The following is a 24,128-nucleotide window of genomic DNA, read 5'->3' as shown; positions in this document are numbered from 1 at the left end:
TGTCGTTTCAAGGTAAAACAAGCTTTATCTTTTCAACATGACATTAAGGCTCATAATGTATCGTTATTATCCGAGGTGACTTCCATCGTGCTTCGGTGCTTGCATCATCAGAAATTGTCCCGTAGACCTAAATATTAAAAAACGATTTCTGGACAAAGTGAGGGTTACTACAAAGGGTGAAGTGTGTAAATCATATGTTAGCATGACCCAATTCATAACATGTTACTTGGCTTGGCAAACCAGCGCCTGTTTAGTAGAAACGACCGCAAACGCGTCACATTTTGCGATTGTGATGTCTTTGACCGACTAGCTGTCGCTCATTACGATGTTCCGAACAAATGCGAGGTGGAACGATTGCCGTCTTTTTGACAAAACAGCCAAGTTGTTCCACTGCCCTCCTATTACAGATAACTCATCCTTAATTGATGTATTTAAGCATTTTGCAGACAGAGCCTCGTGTTCCCTGGCCTGTGATATTCCGTCACCAATATGCCTTGGAGTATTGAAATGATGGACTACTTTGCTACCTCATGAAATCATAACACGCTTTGCAGCCTGTCCTTGCTACACAGAATTACGATAAATAAGGGCTCGTGTGTGTGTAATGTCGCCGAGGATATGAATACATACCCTCGTTAATTATGAACGGAATGACATAACTCAATGAGCGTTTAGCTAAACAAGACGAAGTGGCTAAGCATTGAAAAAGGTTACGTGGACGAAAGACAAGACACCTTGCTTTGGGGAAAAAGTATTTGGCTCTGGTTTATCGCAAACGGAAAACTGAAAATGGAAAAACAGAAATATGGAAGGTTTACATCACGTCTAAATATTCCCTATTAGCGTTTTCCAATCAATTACATAGATGACTTTTGACGTTGGAGAAAAACTTCAAAATACTTTTAAAATGTTTAACAGTATTTCGCTGTGACAAAATTTTCATCTAATTGACACCACTAATGCCTCTGTCACAAGATAATTTTCAGCGACTTGAAAAAGGGTTCCAACCATACTAATTTACTTTTGTATGGCAGTCACCAAAATACTTTACTTTGCAAAAGGTGTTGGAGAGTTGATTGAGGGGTGTAATAAAAAGTCGTTAATTTTCATTATCATTTACCAATTATGCTTGAGATTTTTTACCTTCAGAACGCGCAGTTGTGATGTCAAAGGTCTTCGTCGAGAGCAAGTGGTGAAGACCATGCTGACACTTTCTTCACTTTCCTTGATTTTGTATCGTCGTGTACTACATGCTCTGGCATAATCAAACAATGACCTCTTAGGTTTCATACCTTTCGTTATCACAAATGTTGACACATTTAACATCCACACGTAGCAAAATGCTACAATAATTGAAGGATTTGATTTGAAACAATATCTGCGTAGCAATAAGATAAGTGTTATGGTTTTAAAAGGAAATAGCGGGGACCTTGCACGTGTCTGAACAATCGTTTGACTTTTTAAAATGTGTACACAACATCCAGCAAAGTAAAAACAAACACGACAGCTTCGACAAGATCAAATTTTTCGTTAAATTCAATGCAGTCGCACTGACAGCTTTGCTTTCAAAATTGACTGTGTAAGTTAAATGTCTAAGATATTTTGATGCGATTCAAACAGGGAAGGAGAGTGCGCCAACGGGCTGCACTTTGAGCTCTTGATGAAATACATAGTCACGAATGTGAAAACTATTTGTATCTAGTGTTGGAGTGCAAAGAGCAAAGTAAATACTGACAGAGTTGTATGCTTACCTTCAGCAAAGACAATCTGGCAAGATGGAAGGACTTCAGCTTCGAGTTCTGAGCACTGGAATTCTTCTTATGGTCATCGGTGGACAGAATATTGGTGAGTTGTTTGACTGCTGATAAAATGGTCTTTGTTTCATCTTGCCGTAAAATACACGGCATTACTTCGGAGTTAGTTTATGATATCTGTAAACTTTGTTTTCTCGTGTTTTATGTCCGATTGGGAGATTTATATTCCCCTTCCCTTTCTTCCCTTATTTCCTGCTTGTTCTTGGTTTCTTGAGACTAGTTTAATAAAGTTCTGAGCATTTTATTTTGAAATATTACGTCTGGCACAATCTTTTCTATATGTGACTGATACGTTTTCTGTTTTTAACGATAAGTGTTTGCTTCTTTGTTATCTTTTCCCTGCTGTCAATCCCTGGTCCATTTTCATTAACCCCGTGTTCTAGGAATCGCATCGGTCGGTCACTACCTACATTGTGGTTCTCATTTTGGTTAAAGATAGTCCAGTTGTGATAACTAACACAAACTTGGAACGAATTCGTTTCTATTTCAGATCCTCCGATGCAAATCAATCTCACAATGAACTTGCCTGCGGAAATAACATCTCGTAATTACCCAGCTAAGTATCCAACCAATTTCATCGACACCTGGCTCGTAGTCTCTCCTCCAGACACTCTTATCAGTGTCAAAGTCTTAGATTTCCAGACTGAAATACATCAATTGGCGGAAGATATTTTGTTCATTGGGAATGGTCTGAATTACACATCTGAGGAGGATTACCTTCTTCCTCGATCAGCTGCTGAAGGTACAGCTGGAATGGTCCTCAAAATGATCTCCTCGGGATCAGGAATCTGGCTTCAATTCCGGAGTGATTTGTCATCTGCCAATGAGAGGGGATTTCAGCTTCAACTAAACACTATTAATAAGACAGGTAATATTGTGTTACCAAGTGAAAAGAAATCTTATCGTGCTTGACGCGTTTATGTATGTCAAATTGAAAACTTTGCTTGAAACACTCTATAGGCCTATGTGGCATAGTTTACATTACGTGCTACTTACGTATTACAAAACAAGACCTATAGGCTACTTGGGAAAATATGTCATTGTGGGATTTGCCCTGTAATCTAGGAAAAAGCATGTCTTTGTCTACAATGAACATTTAGGAACTAATTAATGCTGACATTCCTCTCACAGTGGCACTTGGCTGCGAACACTTTTTTTCTCAACACTAATCAAAATTTGATCTCAAATGGCACGTACGCATGCACCTCAGCATATCATTATCACACTATTTGCATTTTAAAAATCACTTCATTCCTCAGCCAGATCAGCCTGACTTTACTAGATTCCTTGGCTGACGATAAATTCAACATCACCAAAACGGGGTAGTTGTTTGTTATAATTAATTCTAATTGTAATTTATTAATCATAATTGATGAGTAGATAACTTCTTGATTAACGGACGCTATTGTTAATTCATCAGCCATTAACAGTTCTGAATTATCAAATCTCAATATCACTTTCTCATGTGCCCTATAGGCTAAGGTTAATCATGGCACTGTCAAAGTAAAAATCACAATGAATAGCCTATCGAGAAATTCTGAGCTTTGAAGCTCGAGACAGCATCATTTTAAGAGGGTTGGATAAAAAAGTTTAGCGACTTGGTATGTGCAAAACCGTTTGCCAAATAGTTAAGGGAGTCCAAGGGAATATGGATATCAGTTTACAAAGCAGTATTTATATCTTTTACGGTGTTATGTAATACTTAATCATGGGCAGCCCCCCCCCCACTCGTACGGGCTAACCATACATCCAACAACATGAAATAATTAAGCCTCATAATTCAATTCATTGAATTTGACTGCATGTCTCGTAAAGGCCATTTATAATATAAAAATATTGAATTTAAGTAAGTGTGTCGTCATGCTTGTAAAACTTGCGGGTTATAGTTTAATGCAACTGTGGCTGCGTTCAAGGGTGGATTTTGGCAAATAATTCACCACTGTTTTTGACACTACAAAATAACCTGAGGAAAGATCTTTACCCTTTTCGATATCTCTCTATTTAATTTAAGGATATTTCTCTATTTTCTGGTGGCAGTATGTATTCAAGCAGAAAATTCTTTTTCCCTCCTTGAAGGACGAAGACAGGAAACTCAGCAACACTTGTCACCCCGCCTCTAGAAGTGAAAACACGTTAAAGCCTGAGCGTGTCTTTAAGCATTTCTATGTACAACAAAGGTCGTTAGGTGCAGGTTACCTTGTATTAAAAGGACTACATTAAGTTCAAAATGCTAAAGAAATTTCCCTCAAAAATAACTGACCTCGGACAAAATCAATTTGAGTCATATTTTTTCACTCAAATTATATCCCGCCGCGTAATGATAATACAATTTCCCTTTCGGTTCGAATCATTTCAAACAGAATGTTTCCAATACAACGCGCCGCTCTTAAATGGACATCTTCTAATTAATCCAGTCGTCCTCCATAACTTTTGTCCACTTCAAATCGCAATTCATTCAGTTCTGGATAATGAGAAACTGATAGGCGTGATGCTTTTTTTTTCAAGAGGAAAACGAACTGTCAAAAGGAGTCACTTCTATTCAGAGTGCAAATACATATAAGGGGAGATTTAAGGCCGCTCTGGAATTGTTCCTCGTCCAAGACAATTATTAACTAAAGTGAAGTTGTGTAGTATGTAATGTCCTATATAGTACATTACATCTGTGACTTTGGATATAACCCAGATCGTTCACTTATCCGTTTATGTTATTGCTACGGATTTGCTGAAAAAAAAGGCCAGAAATTCCAATCACAGTCTCAAGTTACAAGCAGACTATTAAGGAAATTGAAATTTTTATTAACGTTTGATGATTATGCAGTTGGTATTATTTAAGTGACAAAGGATTCAATTTAATACATACGAAGGTATCTCGATAACATTTACTAGTTTGTTTTCCTTCACATAATGTAAAGTCTGCATGGCGTCATTGTTGCTTTTATGCAGTATTTCTACTGTTTGCTTAAATTGTAACATCCCTACATTAATACCAATCTTATCTACAGTCTGCAATATTGGTTTTGTTTCCTTAGAATCTTGTTCACAAGAGGAGTATGTTTGTAACGAGAGAATTACGGTTTGTTTAGATGAATCGGTGGCGTGTGACGGTCCACCGCAATGTAGCAACGGAGCTGACGAAGCCTTCTGTGGTACGGACGTCACTATTATTCTTTCAATTCAAGGCCCCACAATGAATCCTTCACAGTTAAAATAATTACCTTGGAATGACTAGGACCGATGACGTTCCAGAGTCGTTAAATGGAGATAATTTAAATCTGAAAAGAAAATGAAATTTTTTCATGCTTCTTTATAACATAATTTTGAAACGATATAACCACAATTTGTCAACTACGGTACTGAATGTTGATTACTTTTGTTTGGTTTCTGACGTAGAACACTGTGGGGAGACATCAATCGACCTGTCACAGGGTGTCGTCTATACTCTCTCATCTCCCAAACATCCTAACGATTTTCCACATGAAATCCTTTGCCACTGGTTAATCAATGCTACCTCCATGTCTTCAATCCTGCTCTCATTCAACTCATTCAACTTGGAGGAGATTGACGATTTATTTTCGATTGGGATTGGTCATGATCCGACCAATGAAACCTCGACTGTATTCATGCGCAGAGGAAACGTCATACCGATCACCATGGCGATAAAATCAAATCAAGTATGGCTTGCGTTTAAGACAATGGGAAACCTGTATTATCGAAGTCTAATGCAGGTAAACCTTCAAGAATTTCAACCTCAAGGTAAATAAAGAGTCACAACACTTTCTATAATCACACAGGGCTGTGCGTACGAACAGCCCTACCAAGTGACAGCCCCAACCCAGAAAAAAAAGAAAACACTGGCTGTATTAAACTTGTCAAGTCGCTATTTACCTATTTATTTTTCTCTTGGGGATTTTCAATTATTTGAGCCCATTCTTCATTGTTAAGTCATATCGATTGTTTTGATAATTGCTTATAAATCTCCAGAGTGTGCTGATGGACTCACGGCATGTGCTTCAGGTTTGGAATGCATTCGGCAAACAGTCGTCTGCGACGGATTTCCTGATTGTTCTGACCAATCAGACGAGTTCCATTGTGGTAATGCGCATGCTTTTTACTGGTATTTTCTCATTAAAAATAGATTGTGCTATACATGTAGAGCCACTGAAGGTTACATCCCTCCTCCCCTGAATAATGATTGTGCTTGGGTGGCTCCTTAATTAACAAACTTGCCTGTTGTGTATGTTGAATGAAAGATTGTAAGATAGACCAGCCATTTATATAGTGTAATTCGGCGAACAGAGAAGAAGCCTCGGAGTATCCTCAACCAGGATTAGTGTATAAAAGAATGGGATTTAAGGCTTTATCTGCGCTAGTATAGCTTCTTATTTAGGTATATATTGCATCTTCATTTTCAGGACAAAACAATTCTTTGCCCTGCAGCTCCCCGCAAATTTTTGCACAAAACCTGCTTGGAAAACCTAAGGTTATAATGGTGGCTCTGAAAAGTTATGTCTAAAATTTCAACAGGGAAAGCTTTCGCGGGGCATATAAAGACGGTTCTCCTCTCAAGAATCATTTTCTCACAGGGAAGGACATGATGGTTTATCCCCTGGACACTTTGGTGATTAAAAAACAACACGCACCCCCCCCGGGTGCACCACGGTCTGCATTCATTACAGTCTGAGTCGAACAGGATGGAGAATAACGACATATGAAAACACAGCCATCGTACTATTAAAGTGACTGAAAACAACGTCTATGTAATAACGTGCTGTATATACCATTTAGTCGTGTATGTGACCAGCTGTCGATAATATGAATAGGCTTTTACTTTGAAAAGCAGTTTCCCTCTCACGTTGCGTGAAAACAGTTCATGCCATTTCGAGTTTTTTCAACAGTTCCATGTGCTCCCTTCATTCTATAGAGACCTGTTCAGCCGTCACGGACACGTGTTCGTGTTTCCAGCAATCTTATGTCTGCAATGGGGAGAATGACTGTGATGACTATTATGACGAACTACGGTGTGGTAAGAAAGAAAACTGTGTGAAAAATACTACGAAACTAAAGTAGCATGAACAAATACCCTTTAACTTGAATAGGCTTCGGATTAACTAACACATTTTTCTTTAGACTAATCGGAAATTCAATTCTAGCCGGTTATTTCTTAGAAGTTTACAAAAGGTTCGTCATCATATTCTTTCGTGTATGAGAAATATGAACGTTTAGAAGATACTGAAATTTCCAGGATTCTCTGCATGCATAACGTTTGAAGACAATTAAACCACTCGTGTAACGTCACCTTTAAGATCAAAATTGACTCGGCGGACACAGATATTCTAGGTATAATGAGAAATGTTTATAATGAGAAACTGTCCAACCAGTTCGACGTTTTAACGGGTTGCTATTCTAACATTTTCTGTTTCATGTTCGGTGGCGATTACTAATAGTTTATTTAGAATAAAACGCTCCTTTAATTTTAATTATATGTTGTCGCTTTATGTATACCTCTTGATTTCTCGTCTTTCTTACTGTTTCATTAATATGGTAATTTTGAGATGTATTTTTGTTTACTATCTGTCTTTGTGTTCTTCTTCTTTAAATATACATTTCACCAATTTACATCCAATTTAACCTCAGTTTAACTCTTCCTCAATAAACCCTTTTCAGAAATAATGTATCGATTTTATTCATGTATAACCTTATAGTACAGATTAATCGTTTAAATCTTACCTATCAATACTTTCCAGATGATTTCCAAGTGCAAGTATTTTCCAAACGAAAGATTTCCCAACGGTGACCAAGGGATTTAAATGAGTAATAATCATCTAATTTGAAGAAGCAATAGTTCCCAAATTAACCGCTCGTAAACTTGCTTGTTAGTAGAGTAAAAGGTCACCACTCCGTACAGTCACACGATAAAATTTTGGTAACTTGAATCTAGCATTTATGCAGCTAACATAAATCCATTTGGACTTGTGAGGTGACGAAGACAATCCACCGATGGTGCCGACTGCATGTCTGTGTGTGACTTCATTATGCATGCACTGTACAAGTTAATATACAAAAGAGAGATGTGCACCCAGCCGAAGAGTTGCAACGGCTTTGTCATTGACACAGCTTGCCATGTGGAAAATGAATCAAAATCATCTCACGGAAATCCCCTTCTTATTCTCCTATACAACGATCAATAGTGAAGGGAGGGATGTGGATAGGTCACAGAAATTCGTGTCCGATCCCAGTCAAATCAAAGACTCTCCACTTTTCGCTCCTCAACTAATTTTTAGCCATAATGTTGTTTACCATGAATTGACCAAAAAAATTATAAAATGTATTGTGGACAAGTATCTCACTGTTAAACCTGTTGTCTTTGTCACAGCTACTTGTGGTAATCCGTTCATTAATCTCACCGATGGTACTTCATTAAACTTTACCTCACCCAACTACCCCTCCGTGTACCCTCGAGAGGTTTCTTGCCTCTGGCTTGTTACCGCCAAACCCGACCATCGTATCCTCGTCATCTTCATTGATTTCAAACTCAACGTGGAAACACTGTCGCTTGGCAACGGACACCACCCTAGTAACACATCCAGTTTGATTATGCAACGTGCTGGAGCAACGACTCCAAGCATGATCACCAGTGAGGGTTCGAAGATGTGGATAACGTTTGAAACCTGGAAAAAGAAAAGTCTCTATCGAGGATTCGTACTGGAACTTTCACAATTTGTGACAGGTACTTGTCAATACATCTTGCTGACGTGACATTCTGCAGGCTTTGTTTCCTTTAGACCAGACGTATAAATCCTCAAAAGTTTTAACTCATATCTTGTAATTCGAGTTTAATTATTAATCTTCCAAAATCCCTCGGTGCAAAGTTATCACTTCCATTGCTTGTTCCTCCACTTTCATTTACTTGTTTGTCAATGCAGTGGAATGTAACATTGGGGAGTTCATCTGTGAGTCTGGTCATCAGTGTGTTATGGACTCTGCTCGATGTAATGGTGTCGTGGATTGCTGGGATTTCTCAGACGAAACTGGTTGCGGTGAGCGCAATGAAGCTTGGAATATTTGTCTGTTTCTTAAAATTTTTCAAAAATTTAATTTTAAAAAGGCCCGATTGGGACTTCTTAATGTTAGTCTAGTCTCCTTTCCCTCCGCATCTCACTATAATTTTTTACTTTTGTAGCCTCGTGTGATATCGACAGTCTGCCTTGTATGAATGGCTTATGCGTGGAGCATGACGGGATATGTGACGGTTACGCAGACTGTAGAGACTATACCGACGAAATTAAGTGCGGTAAGTGTCGTGGTTCTAACAGGAATACGGAAGGAGAAATCAAAAACCGACCAACACTGACACCAATTAAAAAAAAATGTTTTAAAAACTCTATCAAATTTTTCTTTATTCACAGGAACGCTTTGTGGCGAACGCTATGTTTTTCTCACAGCAGAGCAACCGATATACCGACTGACTAGCCCTGATCTCCTTTCAGTTGATGTGCAATACCCACCAGGATACTCCTGCTTGTGGATCCTATCGACTGATCCACAACTACAGATAGCTCTGAAAGTTGTGGACATCAGCTTGAGAGGACGAGGTAAGGATGCTATCCAAATTGGAAATGGTCAAGATCCTACTGATTTGACTACTACTATTGCTATCTTGGAAGGTAAAGACGACAAAGTGCTACGAGGAAGGAGTTTCATCTCTTCAGAATCAAACATATGGGTGGCATTGGTGGCAGAATCGAAAGATATCAAGTATGCTCGTTGGGGAATATTCCACTTGGAGATAACCCGACACAACATATCAGGTATGACCACACCTGTTTATGTTTATTTGTCAGACCCAAAATGATCCATGGCGCTTGAAAACTCTGAAAGTCATAAAACAAAGTAACCAGTGTATTGTCGGAACCTAAATTTACCCTTTGAGAACCTCATAACAACCTGCATTTCCCTGTTTAGGCTTTGACCCTAAAGCCTTGAGGCTTGGGTCAAGGGTTATCTGTCAAGTCCAAAGCCAGGATCCTTACAGTAAATAATGAACGGTACTTATAAAGCATGTCATATTATAACAAATTGCTCGTAGTAAACAGAACGTGTTGTATCGTTGCTGGTTTTCAGAATAGTATCATGTCAAATTTACCTGGAAGTCAAAAACTCGACAGGCCTTGAAGAGCCTCTCCCTATTAAAAAGTGCAAGGCATTGATTCTTCAAAGCCAAGGCTAAGGATTTTGTTCTCAAGTCTTGGGATATATATAAGGCCAAGGCCCTAGAAATCAAGCCCTTAGGCAGCCTTAACACCAAGGCCAGCATCAAGGCAGTACATCGCTGATTTAATGATATGACTCTGTTCCTTTCCATGTCATTGCATTGCTATTAACAAACTGATTAATAATGATGGAAGCCATTCGTCGCTTCGTGAAGTCGATAAATTTTATTTAATACCCCCATATTTAAGGTGAATGTGTTAATGGATCTTGGTGTCTTCATGAACCAATTTGCGTGCCGGACTCAGCCCACTGTGATGGAATTTCGAACTGTGGTGATTACAGTGATGAACAACATTGCGGTAAATCTTACTATCATTACCCTTAATCACTACATTCAATCAGTAGCTTTGCAGCATACCGCTAACGATGTGTATTTTTTTCATTAATTCTTTCTTTTCATCATTCGTCTTTTATTTTGCCGTCAAACTTTTGGCACGTTTGTTGGACATTGTTTATATGGTTCTCTACTATTAGCAGGAAAATCAATTTAGAAATAATGGATTAATTTGTCGCTCCGATTTGGTAAAACCAATCGTATGTTGAAACACGGGTTTCCATGGCAACAAATGTACATAATTCCAATAAAAACCCTGGACACTGAATAAATAACATTATTAAATCATTCCCAATACCCTGATATTACTGAGTGTGTGTGTATTTTTATGACTAGATCACTGCGGAGCGGACATGAAAGATGGTATAAATGTCACAGACGGCACGCCATATCTGTTAACAGCTCGTTTGACCAATCAAATATCAGAGTTTCCTCTCGGCAAGGACTGTCTTTGGATCATCACCGCTTTCACTGGTTATCGTATCCAGCTCAGATTCCTTTATTTAATACTCATCTCCGATTCCTATTATTTTAATGGAATCCTGGTTGGTGACGGCACCAATCCAACGAATCAATCTAGCTTGTTCTTCAAACATACCGGCAAGACTGTTCGCGAAATCGTAACATCATTCAGCTCAGAAATCTGGATTGTGGTAGAGACATATCGATTACAGTTTGAGGAAGGATTTTCCGTTCAGCTGACCCAGTATAATGAAACAGGTGGGTAATGCACCTGTTCATAAAGACAAAACAGTTTAAAGTTTGGATCACGGTATAAACACACATTGAGTGGTACAGTTTCAGATGGACACTCTCCTGACAAACAACTGCATACTACTATAATGATGACAGTGAAGGTTCGAGTTTGTCGTCCATTTTTGGAACAGTTTGCCAAACCGTTAAATATTCAGCCCCTTATATCAAAAAGATCTCTCATGTCTAATTTTAGTGCCTGTATCGTGAACACAAAATTAGTTTTCCTGAGCTTGCAATACAATTACCTTTAATAAACTTTAAAATGAATCCAAAGTCAAACCGATAAAATGACACACAGAGTATACATTAAACAAAATGTCAGCAAAAAAAGAAGATAACATATTTATAACTGAGAAATTAACGTTTTTGTGACTGTCGTGAGAGGTATATTATAAACAATTAGTGTCTTTTGCCATTATCCCAATATACAGAATGTTCACCTGATCAGTATGCCTGTCCGTCCGGCTTGTTGTGTATTGAGTTATCTCAGCGATGTGACGGGACACCAGACTGCCCAGACGCAGGCGATGAATTTGGATGTGGTATATGGACACTGAACTAAGAAATAGTTTATACTTGGATGATATTTTGGGTTAATTAATGACCAGATAAAACAGCAATCTTCTCAGTGTCACGCTTAAATTAAGTTCTCAGAAACATCAGTGATCAAATCGCACCTCTCAAATTTTACCGAGTGATTGTTTTACAGTATATCAGTTGTGATTTATACCGTTTATAACAGAACTACTGTGATTTAATTTAGTAATGTTAATAAAATCTAAACCATTCCGAACAAAAACTAAACTGTCATTTTCGACTCTTCAGCTGACTGCTTATCGGATCAGCTGTACTGTGATGCAGGCAGGTGTGTAGATTTGGATAGTATCTGTGATCGGAGAGAAAACTGTCAGGATAAACTGGATGAAAGAATTTGCGGTAAGTTAAGAAAAAAGCAACGAAGCAAATAAAATTCATCGCAAGTATATGCTGATTAGGGCCTGAACCGTCGACTAATTATTCAGGTCAAGTTTTTACGTCAGTCATCTTTTTTTTTCAATCAGCTCCATGTGGTGAAAGCATCATCAATCTACCAAGTGACCTCAATTTGCCAATGATTTTCTCCTCTCCATCTTACTCCATCGCTGACTATCCGTCTGATATGAATTGTATCTGGCTCCTAACTGGCAAGCATGGCTATGTTATTCAGTTGGAGTTTGTTGACTTCAAGACTGAGGTTTACTTTGATAAATTCAGTGCGGGCAATGGTCATAATTACACAAATATCTCATCGGTAATCTTGAATGGGATAAGTGGGGAAGAAGCGCCGAGGATTCTCCTGGCTGATGAAAGTCGGATGTGGATTAGATTTGCGGCTGATCAAAGGGTCACGGATCGAGGATTTCAACTGTTAATTACGCAGGTCAATGGAACAGGTACACATACATTTATTTTTTCTTGTTCACAATGATCCCTTACAATAGTTCGTCTAAAGTCTGCAGAACGACAAAAAAGGGGTTGATCGATGAACAAACATTCTTATTTGACTCCATGTTGGAACTAAGCGTCTGAGGAACAGGCCATTGCAAATTTCACCAAAGTAAAAAGACAGATAAATAACTTGAAACGTCTATTAATTTTCAATGAACTCTGACGGTGTCAGCCTAGCGGAAATAATGTCACTGTTTAATTTCCTATTTCAGTTGAATGCAGAGAGGCGGAGACAAGCTGCCAGTCTGGTTCAGGCTTCATGTGCTTACGTCACGACTCGAAGTGTAATGGGATCGCCTTATGCCCTGATGAATCTGATGAACAAGCTTGTGGTAAGCTGATCAATTTATCATACGTATGCCAAATACAGGAGTGTATGAAGATTACAATGACCATCAGCAATTGACCAGAACGTACAGACCTAAATACCAAAATGTTTCTGTCCAAAGTCTTAAATCAAGGTGCCTTAATGGCTTCATAGAAACACTCTAAATGTAAAGCCACCTTAATTCTATGGGTACTGGACATAGAGTGGATAGGCGTATGCAAGTAAACTGTCGTATCTGATTACTTGCACGCACATCATGATCGATGTACTAGACACTGTACTGAAATATCTTTACGCATTCACGGCTAATTTGGCTCAGTAATTGCAAACCCAACTGCATACACAACAGTCACCAATGGCAACAGTCCCCATAGCAATTTATCAGTCATTTCAATTTCTTTGTCGATTAATTTCTCTTTAGCTTTCTTTTGCCTTAATTTAATAATGCAATTTTGGACCCCTCCCGAAAAATCATCTGAATATATAATTTGCATCTGGCAGTGTTTCTTTCAAGTCTGCAAAATGTACTTTACATTAAGAAATCCATCAATACCGTTTAAAGTTTAAATACACCACCATAATTGTAGGAGTAACATCACAGGGAAGGAACTCAGGATGATTGCCAGAGTAACCAATACATGTCCCCAGTAATGAACAATCTACAACTCAACAAACATTACAAACCAAATAAAATAGATTTCAAAGTAAACAAAACACCTTCTACTAGTTGGGAACGTTTTTCTGTTATTGCTAACAGCTCCTGCTTAAAAGTAAACATTTTGTCTCGTGCACGAGTAGAAAGCGACTTAATGTGGAACACGAAGACAGATTTGCCAAACGTCAGTAATGTTGACTCTGTGAAGAAAGCTACAGAAACCGGAAAATGTCATCGTCAATCAAACTAGTGTCAAGGGAACTTCTGAATTCCTGACATCGCACGAAAGTTAGGATCACTGTTTGACAAAACATCCAGACATTGTCACACACGATAAGTGTTCCAATTTAAACAAAAACGCGATTGAAATGGCTTGCAGGTAAATATAATCAGTAATTATTTTTGGCTACGTCCACTGCCATAACCACTTTCCAAAAATGACCAATAATTTAGGTCTTTACAAAATACAAGATCGACTGACGAACTGAAAGACGGGCAAAAGTAACGAAGCCGAGTACTGTAATCGCAGTCATACAGATATATGTATGACGAATGAGAAGGAAAAAAGAGGACTTTATTTTCTCTTTGAGTGTGATGAGACTATGTTATATAACAAAATATTAAATTGGCACTTCTATTCTAAATTCAATTGGCTTTCCATTTCACAGGAATCTGTGGTTCGACCATCATCTACTTGTTTGATACCGATACTCACAATCTGACCTCCCCTGGTTTCCCTTCTCAATACCCGCCTAATCAACCGTGTAGTTGGCGCATCCAAACTAGTGATAAACCTGCTACTGAGGACTCCAATGCCTGGAGACTCATGGCTTCCATACAGACATTCGACTTGGAGAATCAGTACGACTATCTAACGCTGTACAACTGGGACGACGAGAACGGTGACACAGGTTTGATCGCCAGGTTAACTGGAAACATCAAGTTGACGACAGTGGTGTCAGCTGGACATGCAATGTTTATCAAGTTCACAAGCGACAACACGGGCTCGGGGAAAGGGTTTAAGATTCACTTCCAAACTGTTAATAAAACAAGTAAGAAACCTGACCCGGTCACATGAACAATAATTGATTGACAAGACATTTGAGAGTCACCAAGGCTACATAGCAAACCCTTTGAAATTGGGTAAATTACATGTACTTGCATGAATGGAAAGGAAATATGCTATTTAAAGCACAAGTCAGTTTAGAAATGAACAACTTCGTTTTCCAATTTCAGCAGAACTTGAAAACTTTGACTTTCGTCATTTTGGGGGCATTTCCATTTTGCCAGGCAAGTTCTGCACCGGTTCTGACTACGACTGCAAAGGAGATGAATTCTGTGTGAGCGAAGACGCCAAATGTAATGGCTTCAACGATTGTCTAAGATATCAAGACGAAATGAACTGCGGTAAGCATAATAAAATCTAAATCCTGAAAACATGCACAAGAAATAAAGACAGAGAAAGACATAAAAAGACGGACTCGACAAGACTGGACAGGACAGAAGATGAAAACTTAGTGATATCAATAGACGGAGGTAGTCATTATCGCCTAAAATATGAATTCCATGCTGAACAATCAGCTTGTGGGTTGGATGGGCCTGTTTAGGCGTGATAATGTGTCAGATCGATCTGATGGAGGCCTATGCAATCCCACAGCTCCAGGCGAAAATTCGAATCCGATTCGCATCCCGCAGCCATGGTTCAATCCAAGTCCAATTGGATCCGACAGGAAGTACCGCCAACTCGCCAAGTGCCTTTCTCATATGCAATCAATTTAGTTTCTCTTAGCCGATATCCAATATAGCCATTTTTGCTCATGGGTAATAAGTACCTTTACAAAGATGATAAAAAATACGCAGAACAGATGATGTCAACTGGGGACACTTAGATTACTGTACTTCCTGAAAACCTAGAAAATATTCAGCACGAAACGTTGATGCTGCCACATTTAACAATTTACTTATAGCGAAGGCAAACGCCGAAAAAGTCGAATTTTTTTCGGATTACGAGAATGACCAATCCGATCCGATCTTGGACTCACATGGGATCGGATTTAGATCAGAAGCGGTGCATATCTTTAAGGAACACAGACTCAGCAACGCCCCAGAATTTGTTGTGTGGAGGCGACTCGGACACCCCCCCCCCAAAAAAAACCCTTACGATGTTAAAGCCCCCCCTGTACGACTATATCGGAGATAGCAGTTTTAAGACGTAGGTGCATCTTCGTTTATCAGAGAGTAAAACAAAAATAACAACCGGGGGTCAAGCCCCCCCCTGCCACCCCCCCATTAGATGCAAACTACCTAATTTCGTACGTTCTAGATCTTTTTATCTACCGTAAACCAGCGTTTAAAATGAATAATTTTGCTCAAGCTTCTGATGATTGTAGATGTGTATATCTTGTGTTCGTTTTCAGGTGAAGTCAAGTGTCCAGACAACTACATGTGTAACAATGATATTATCAACGATGAGGATTTGGTCAACTTTCAATGCATCACGCTTGATATGGTGTGTGATGGAAGAACCAATTGCCCAGAACGTGACGACGAAATGCAATGTGGTATTTCTTTTCATTATCATATTGATTTTATCATTCGTTCGCTTCTTCAAAGGTGTGAGTGGCCACATCTACACACACAAAAATTACGAAAACTGCGAACAAAAAGCTGAAATTCAAATGTTCTCACAATGATTGTGTACAGAACAGGTGTAGAAAGAGTACAAATATAAACAAACAAGCTGCAATATGTTAGCAGAAAATCTGAGTTCTAAAACCCCTGTTCTTATTGATAATTAGTAGCACGTGACAATGATGAAGAAGCACTGACTGACAGCCTCAATCAATCCTGTCGTTAATCCAGCAAAACTAAATTAAACCATCGTGTATCAACTTTCGGATGCACTAGCTGGAACTCCCTCACATTATTACACGAAACTGGCGATACATCTGTTGCCATAGTTGTGAAAAATGTCGATATTAAATCGGCTAGGCGGTGAAGCACACTGAAAAGCAACAGCTACAGAAAGCTTCTGAGGAAATTAAAGTTGGTATTTTTATGCTGTTTCCTGTGCAGACAAAAAGAAATGTCCAAGTGGCTGCAAGTGTTACTATGACAAGAACGGGTTGACCATCAAGTGCCTCGGCTCCTGGGAACAAAGCACAGTAGATTATATATCCAAGACAGTTGCTACCCTGTGAGTTTTCAGTCAGTTATACATGTTATGCATTGGGCAATGTCCATCGAAGTGTTTCAGTAGAAACGGAAAGTTTTCCTGTGACCAGGAAAATTTTAATACACCTGAGTAGTTTTCATTTCGAGGAGAATTCTGCATTATTTAGCACTTTTATTGGATAGCGCTTTCCTAGATGAACAGAGGTACCATATTACAGATGTGACTTCCTAAAACCCAAAAACCAAAGATTAAAATAATACTAACATGACAACAGTTAAGTAGAAATTGCTACGTTTTCGCGTACAGCTCCCCCCTTAAAAACAAAAATCATAGAAGAAAAAGTAAACGAACTGCGAGCACAGAATTCCCAACTGAAACTAAATGGGAGAATCTCACCCTATGATAATTCAGCTTAGACACCAGAGATCCTCCATGGTTTTAACGAGGGGGTATTGGGGCGCAGAAACAAGCAACATATAGGGCCTACAACCAAAATATGAACAAAGACGAATTAATAGGTTAACAGTTGCTTGACATCATCATGTAATCCTTACAGTAATTATTTTCTTGGCTAATATTTATGTAGGAGTCTGAATGAAGGGAATGTGACTGTATTAAAGAAAGGAACATTCAAAGGAATGAAATCACTTCGCTCATTGTAAGTAAATCAAAATGTTCACTTTTTTGTTATAAACCTTTAAAGAAGTTTTTCAGAGCTTTTTGTTTTTTTATCTGAACCTTATGTACATGGATTGAACAAGAGTAAATCATTATTTTTATCTAGATGACACAACCTGACCACACATTGATGATACTTTGCATTACTTTGCAGATCTTTGAGTGACAACAATATTGTGAGCATTGAGACCCGCACATTTGATGGTCTGGATAATTTGACATGGTTGTAAGTTCAACCTTACTGAACCTCATGACCATTTTAAATCAAAGAATTTACAGCAGAAATATCTGAGTGGAACTATAATTTTATTAACTTTTGCTTTATTTGATTGACAAATTACATCTGAAGGACAGTAATCTGACATCTGAGAAATCTGAGAAATGGTAATATTACAAGTAAATAATGAAATACTCTATGGTATTCCTCAGAGAACTTTCAAATAACCATATCACAGAGCTGGAAAGCTACTCCTTTCAAGAACTCAGCTCACTGGAAGGATTGTAAGTTCATGGTTTCTCAATTTCCTTGTATCTCACTGGTAGCCTCTATTACTTAGATTCCATGTCTAGCAGGCCTTAACAGTCGAGGTTGGCACCCAAATGTAATTTTCTTCCACAGAACTCTTTGGAATGTGCCACTTAGGTTGGTCAAGGATTACGCATTCACTGGACTGGAAAAGCTCCAAAAACTGTGAGTTTAATATAATTGCACTTGGCAACTACACTGTGATATGAAGGCACATGTTTTAAGACCTTTGTTGAACCTGGTTCGAATCTCACAAGTACAAAATGGTTTATCAGTACCTGTTCCATCGTGCAGGTTTTTCCTAATGATAAACTTTCTGTGGTGAACCCCCTTGTGAATCAAACTATTGCACTTGGTGCATTACAGCCTTGCAAGCCAAGGTTCAGTTTGTAGATGTTCCTGGATGGGCAACCTACAACTAGTACTAACTTGTGAAATAAACCCATTCTCTCTTAGTGCAATCATCCGTGGCATTGTAGATGATCCGATGAAGGTAACATCAAAAGGCTTTGATGGCTTGCCAAACCTGAAAACACTGTAAGTCTGGCAGTCTCTGTAAGCCATCATACACAGATGTACATGTCAATAAATTCAAATTTGATCAGTGTCATGATACACATGTACCACTAAACCAATCAATGAATGTTAGTTTACCAAAGTTGTATCAGTGTAATTCTCCTATGTTCATGCTTTCTTATGAATCTAAAAAACGTCTCATGAAGTTTCATTAGATATAAAAATGCTCTGAGAATGCCACTTGTGTACTCACTTCTTCACAATGTAATCAGGCTTATAAATAAATACCACCAAAGAACCCATTGCAACATAAATAGCCATCCACCTTTGAAAAAAATCAAACAGTTACAGAAGACCTTGTCTAATATGTCCTTGTCCAATATGAGGCTGAAGCAGTTTTCTAAGAAGTACCTGTGTCACTTTTCATGGAAATTCTGATTTTGGTTTCCAAGTATGGAAATCATTTACCAATCTGTTCATTCCTCTGTTATTTGATGATTCAGGTACGTTGACGATCATCGCCTGTGTTGCCACTTTCCTTATGTTACCTGCACCTCCTTAGAGCCACGCCCCCCTCTCTTCATGTGTAGTAACCTCATGCCCAATGTCGCACTACGTATCTTCATGTGGATCCTTGGTATCAGCGCCCTCATTGGTAACTTGGGAATCATAATTTGGCGATATCGAGAGAAAAACAGCAAAGCAAGTCGACAGGTCCATTCCTTTTTGGTTTTTAACTTGGCAGTATCAGATTTCTTCATGGGTGTGTACATGTTGATCATAGCTGGTGCCGATGTGCATTATGGTGACGAGTATTTCATGAAAGCAAGTGAGTGGCGATCCACGGTAGTGTGTAAGATAGCAAGTGCATTGAGCATCTTATCCAGTGAGGCATCAGTCTTCATCATCACCGTGATCACTATTGATAGGTTTCTGTGTATTGTCTTCCCATTTACTCAGTTCCATCTCAGACGTCATTCCTCCCGTATCACTATGTTCATCATATGGTGTCTTGCCCTTTCAGTTAGTCTCATCCCAACACTTCTTGCTGATCAGGAATCTAATGTCTATGGACTGTCCGATGTTTGTATTGGCCTTCCACTGCAGACCAGAGCAACCGACTTTGGAAGCACCACTGATGATATCGAGAGTCCATTCTCTAATGAGACATTTGAAATTCCAGTTGCTCTGAACTATCAACCTTCTTGGGTATTTTCCATTGTTCTGTTCCTTGGTGTCAACTTTCTTTGTTTCTTAGTTATCATGATTTGTTACATTGTCATTTTCATCCATGTTCAGTTGTCTCTGAAGCAGGTCAATCGTCACATGCATCGATATGAAGAAATCAAGATGGCAGGCAAGATGGCAATAATAGTCGGGACTGATCTCTTTTGCTGGTTGCCGATCATTATCATGGGTATCTTAGCACAGTCTGGTGCAGTCACTATTCCTGTTGAGACATACGCTTGGATTGTGGTTTTCATTCTCCCTATTAATTCATCTCTCAATCCATATCTTTACACTGTATCATCATGCATTGCTGACCGTAAACGAGAAAACGTGTCCACAGCAACAACAAAACGCATAGGAACATTGGCAATGACAGACCGAGTAAACAATGGTAGAAGTGTTCACTCACAGGAAATCAGTGTTGTGGATTAAATTAAATTTGTACAAACATAAAAATGAATCTAAAGGAAACAATTATCTATTTACAACTTGCTTGTACAATTTCTCACTTCATTACTTGAATAAAATGGTGTTTAAAGACCTGGTTGAACAATTGAAAGAAAAAATTACCTGCTCATCAAAAATTCAAAATGACTTTTGCCATGTAAAAGGCATTTTATAGAAATCTAAATAAATCTAAGTAAATTGTTCACAGCTGTAAATGTTGGCATGATTGTAAATGTAGCCATGGACATGAAGGTATTTCTATTAATGCAAAAAACAAAGCAAAAGTACACTAATTTGACTGCATTTTGCCCACTTTAGGCTTAAGGCACAAACGAGGAAAAAAGTGATGTGAGTACACGTTATGTAGAATGGAGTGCAACAAAGCGGTTGACTTTAGCTGATGGGTCATCAGCTCTAACCTTCCCCTGTCTGGTGTAATTGTGTAGAAATGTTGGCAGAGGAAAAATGTCCACATCTTCACTGCTACGTCGGTCCCAAAAAATATCATATCTCATGCCATGCTTACGAAGACGCATCAAATAATCCGAATGGTATTTACCATCCGTGTAGTCAAGGAAACGACGGTAATCTTGTTGGATTGCCTGCACGGGGATTAAAAATTAAAATATTGTACTTTATATTATGATACCTATACTTTATAGTCATAGTGTAATGATCTGTCAAAATATGGGAAATAATAAAATCAAAAATATGTAAATGTTTAAGTACAAAATATTAAATTTTGATCTAAATTTTGATGTCCAAATGAAACACATTTTAACAAAACAGAAAAACTGAATTCCTGTTAAACTTAATTTAAATGTAATTATTTCATGACTGTACTAAATTTGGTTGTAACTTGTAAATGTGAGTGCAGTGAATTCCATTGTCTTCATGAGTAACTTCACTGTGTTACCTAGTGTTCGTGGGAAAATGAATAATTTATTTGCAACATCTTTCAGAAATACATTAGAGTAGCTTTTTAATAGTGGGATAAAAAAGACATGAAGATGCTGGCAATGGATTCACAAAAACTCCAGCTAGAAGATGTGAATAAAATGAAATAGCAGTTTTGTCAGGAACAAGAACGGTTTACCTTGAAATCATTTTGTACCATCTCTCTTGCTTCAATCTCATCACGAATTTGCCGCTGTAAGTCTTCAATTCTAAAAAACAAGAGTCAGTGATGAACAATAGAATAGGGGTTATTTTTGCCCTTATCAAAGAAAATGTTTCAGAGATATGAAGAAAGCTGACAACTTTCTTTCCAAGTTTTACAGGCATTGAAAATGACTTAAAACAGGAAGACTATTTCCAAGGGCCTTTATAAATCTTAGCAGCACTCGACTAAAATGACTCTCTCCTCAGAACTCTTTCTTCTTGTTACGTCAGTACATTTTTTTTTTTCATTTACACAACACCCTTGGTGAGTGAAGAATACATGTACATACTTACATGTGTTCAAGTCTCAAAACTTCTTCTCGATGCAACTTTGCCACCCTGGCTGCTTCTTCTGCTGCTTTTCGTTCACATGCTTCTTTGGTGGTTTTGATCGCTTCCTCTAATCTTTTCTTAAATTTCTCCTGTAATAAAGAGACAACAGATACAGAAGAGACAATTTAGGATGGAGGACAGAGGATGCAAGCAAATGTTGCAGCAAAATGAGGACAAAACTTTTTTTCAAACATATAACACAGCAAATTTTACTTCAGAATAAACTCATCCCTCACCCTTGCAACAGATAGGGCTTTGGCAATAGCTAGCTCCTTCTCAAGTGCAAACTCCTTCCGTAACCTTTTTGTTGTTGCAGCGATTGCATCTTCAACAGCCTTTTTCTTGATGCGTTCGCATTCCTCCCATTGTTTCTGTAATGCTTCTTCTTTTTCAATTTTGAAGGCCCACGTAAGCTTTTCAATTCTCTCTGCCTCTAACTGGTCCCTTGCCTCAGCAACACGAGCAGCTGTTTGTTTTGCTTCCTGAAAGAAAGTAGAAAAATGTTGAACTAGGCAACCCCCTAACTGTAAAAATGCCCCCCCAAGGAACTGGCAAAGTCTTAAATAAACATGACAAGCTTTTTTCTACTCTACTTACTACCTGCAAATAAAAACACTTGTGGTGATGATTCACATTTTCTTCAATAGTTCTTTGAAATTCTTTGAATGCTCTTCAATTTTCCCAAGTCATCTAAAGCATGAGTTCCCTATTTTCCCAATTCAATTAGAAATACAAAAAACTCTTGATGAGGTAACTCATCATTCTTACCAGTCTAGCTTCCTTAAGTGCTTGCTGCTTATCAGCTTCAGCTTTCTTGTAAGCATCATGCAGACATTTCTTGAGTCTTCTTTCAGCTGCTTCCTGTGTTTCTCTTACTGCCCTATTGACAGAATCTTCTCTTTCTTTCCGAGTGAAGTCCAGAAAATCATGATACACCTTACCACCAACATCTACAAAACAGCAACATTTCACTGATAATTAACTTGGAACTACATCAAGATTCTTTAAGGATGGCAGGGGTGGCTAATTCCCATGGGATTACATGTACATAAGTATTCCATTGAACTCTGTCCTGTGGTTCTATGGGCTAACCCAAGTCTACTAGGGCTGTGCCGAATATCCAAATAACCGAATATTCGATCGATTGTCAAATATTCAAATATTATTTGTCGAATTTGAATATTCAAATGCAAAATTCATGGAAAGTATGGGAAAATTTTCTTTTGTTTTGAATTAGAAAAATAGCACTATGGGGGCTTGTTTCAAGCAAATTCCAATGAAAAGCGTCAGAAACCCTACAGTTTAAAAAGTAAATTATTCATTAAACAATTTAAAGGAATGGAAATTTTCGACAGGGCTATACGTCTTGTTCCTCTCTTAAATCATGATAAATCGTGGCTGGAGATACTCCATTAATGTGAGAAGCTAATACATGTGTGTGTTATTGCAACTGATTTTGTACGTGGTTTGTTCAACAATCTGCCAGTTGGTACGACCCAATATTCGGATATTCTATCAAATTGAAGGTCGAATATTCAAATAGTGAATTATTCAAATTGACTCAGCCCTTAAGTCTACTTCAATTCTCAAAACAAACTGGGCAAATTTTTCAAGAGCATCAGAAAATTGATGTGGAATGCAATAATGCATTTCTTTTTTGAAGGGAATAGATTTGAATGACTGAGGACATACATCTGAAAGCCCAAGGGGTTGTAAATTGAAGAGTGAAATAATCAAGAACAAACAAGACAAACCGTCAACATTATTGTGTCCAACTCTCTGGGTTGTGAGTGTTGTTCGTTGGAGTATTCTCTCAATCAGCTCAAGACTGTCTGGAATTTTTCTCACAGGTTTTCTTGACATGTTGACAGTGATAAACATGACATGTCTGTCTCTTGGGAAGTATTGCACTGTTGGTAAGTTGCTCTCGTTTAAAAGAAAAACAAAAGTGCATAAGCTGCAATAATCATACATGCAATGATAACATGCAATGAGAACTTACTGCACTCAACTCGCACGACCCCCCATCATTTGAGCTATATATACAATCACGCGTTTGCTGACACCTGTTCCCCCCACCCCAATCATGCCGAAGTCATGACAACCCTCTATGAACGTGAATGAGGAAACAGCAACTGAATTAACTAAGGCCAATCCCCCTAGTTTACACCATTACAAGTTGCACGTCCGTGTCCCCTCGTAATAACGAGAATAACTAATATGCATTATTTGGACTCAAGTAAGAAAAGGTACTGAGAAAACACTACACATGACATGTTTAAGATTCTCACCTCCTTAACTTGAGATGCAAACTGGTGAAATTCAGTTTACGATCACCATGTCGACACGTCAACTAAAGTCAAGGTAAGCGCATGCTAACATGACGTTTAACTACGCCCTCTAGTGGTAGCAGCGA

General features: G+C 38.3%; 3 protein-coding genes across 6 annotated transcripts in view; 1 reads left to right on the top strand and 2 right to left on the bottom strand.

Annotated features, from left to right (window-relative positions):
* LOC110983636 (leukocyte elastase inhibitor-like) overlaps positions 1-1,191 on the bottom strand; it is a 12,445-nt gene extending 11,254 nt beyond the window's left edge. For both annotated transcript variants that reach the window (XM_087145328.1, XM_087145329.1), the window contains exon 1: positions 1,144-1,191. The gene's annotated coding sequence lies outside the window, so the exon portion shown is untranslated. The remainder of the gene's footprint in view (positions 1-1,143) is intronic.
* LOC110983627 (CUB and sushi domain-containing protein 1-like) overlaps positions 1-21,306 on the top strand; it is a 26,779-nt gene extending 5,473 nt beyond the window's left edge. For 2 of the 3 annotated variants that reach the window (XM_022243033.2, XM_022243034.2), the window contains 26 exons: positions 1,758-1,845; positions 2,305-2,682; positions 4,844-4,960; positions 5,205-5,567; positions 5,796-5,906; positions 6,736-6,837; positions 8,188-8,541; positions 8,738-8,851; positions 8,995-9,105; positions 9,221-9,622; positions 10,274-10,384; positions 10,756-11,139; positions 11,607-11,717; positions 12,001-12,111; positions 12,237-12,608; positions 12,876-12,995; positions 14,315-14,698; positions 14,937-15,053; positions 16,064-16,207; positions 16,722-16,842; positions 17,408-17,479; positions 17,654-17,725; positions 17,929-18,000; positions 18,119-18,190; positions 18,482-18,562; positions 19,045-21,306. In XM_022243033.2, coding sequence (XP_022098725.2) covers positions 1,776-1,845; positions 2,305-2,682; positions 4,844-4,960; positions 5,205-5,567; positions 5,796-5,906; positions 6,736-6,837; positions 8,188-8,541; positions 8,738-8,851; positions 8,995-9,105; positions 9,221-9,622; positions 10,274-10,384; positions 10,756-11,139; positions 11,607-11,717; positions 12,001-12,111; positions 12,237-12,608; positions 12,876-12,995; positions 14,315-14,698; positions 14,937-15,053; positions 16,064-16,207; positions 16,722-16,842; positions 17,408-17,479; positions 17,654-17,725; positions 17,929-18,000; positions 18,119-18,190; positions 18,482-18,562; positions 19,045-20,203 — 5,625 coding nt within the window. In that variant the 5' untranslated portion in view covers positions 1,758-1,775 and the 3' untranslated portion in view covers positions 20,204-21,306. The remainder of the gene's footprint in view (positions 1-1,757; positions 1,846-2,304; positions 2,683-4,843; positions 4,961-5,204; positions 5,568-5,795; positions 5,907-6,735; positions 6,838-8,187; positions 8,542-8,737; positions 8,852-8,994; positions 9,106-9,220; positions 9,623-10,273; positions 10,385-10,755; positions 11,140-11,606; positions 11,718-12,000; positions 12,112-12,236; positions 12,609-12,875; positions 12,996-14,314; positions 14,699-14,936; positions 15,054-16,063; positions 16,208-16,721; positions 16,843-17,407; positions 17,480-17,653; positions 17,726-17,928; positions 18,001-18,118; positions 18,191-18,481; positions 18,563-19,044) is intronic. The other variant, XM_087145326.1, reaches the window with a different exon arrangement.
* Positions 17,789-24,128, bottom strand: LOC110983637 (uncharacterized). The gene is made up of 7 exons (XM_022243056.2): positions 24,004-24,128; positions 23,467-23,638; positions 22,481-22,662; positions 21,949-22,194; positions 21,674-21,801; positions 21,315-21,384; positions 17,789-20,820 (listed from the first exon to the last, which is right to left on the bottom strand). Exons 2-7 carry the CDS (start codon positions 23,591-23,593, stop codon positions 20,578-20,580), a joined length of 996 nt encoding a protein of 331 aa, XP_022098748.2. The 5' UTR covers positions 23,594-23,638; positions 24,004-24,128; the 3' UTR covers positions 17,789-20,577.

This window comes from Acanthaster planci, linkage group LG14, assembly GCF_054643075.1.
Source record: "Acanthaster planci isolate LZ-2023a linkage group LG14, COTS_SCS, whole genome shotgun sequence".
Taxonomy (NCBI): Eukaryota; Metazoa; Echinodermata; class Asteroidea; order Valvatida; family Acanthasteridae; genus Acanthaster; species Acanthaster planci.
This window is presented reverse-complemented; position numbering and strand designations above follow the sequence as displayed.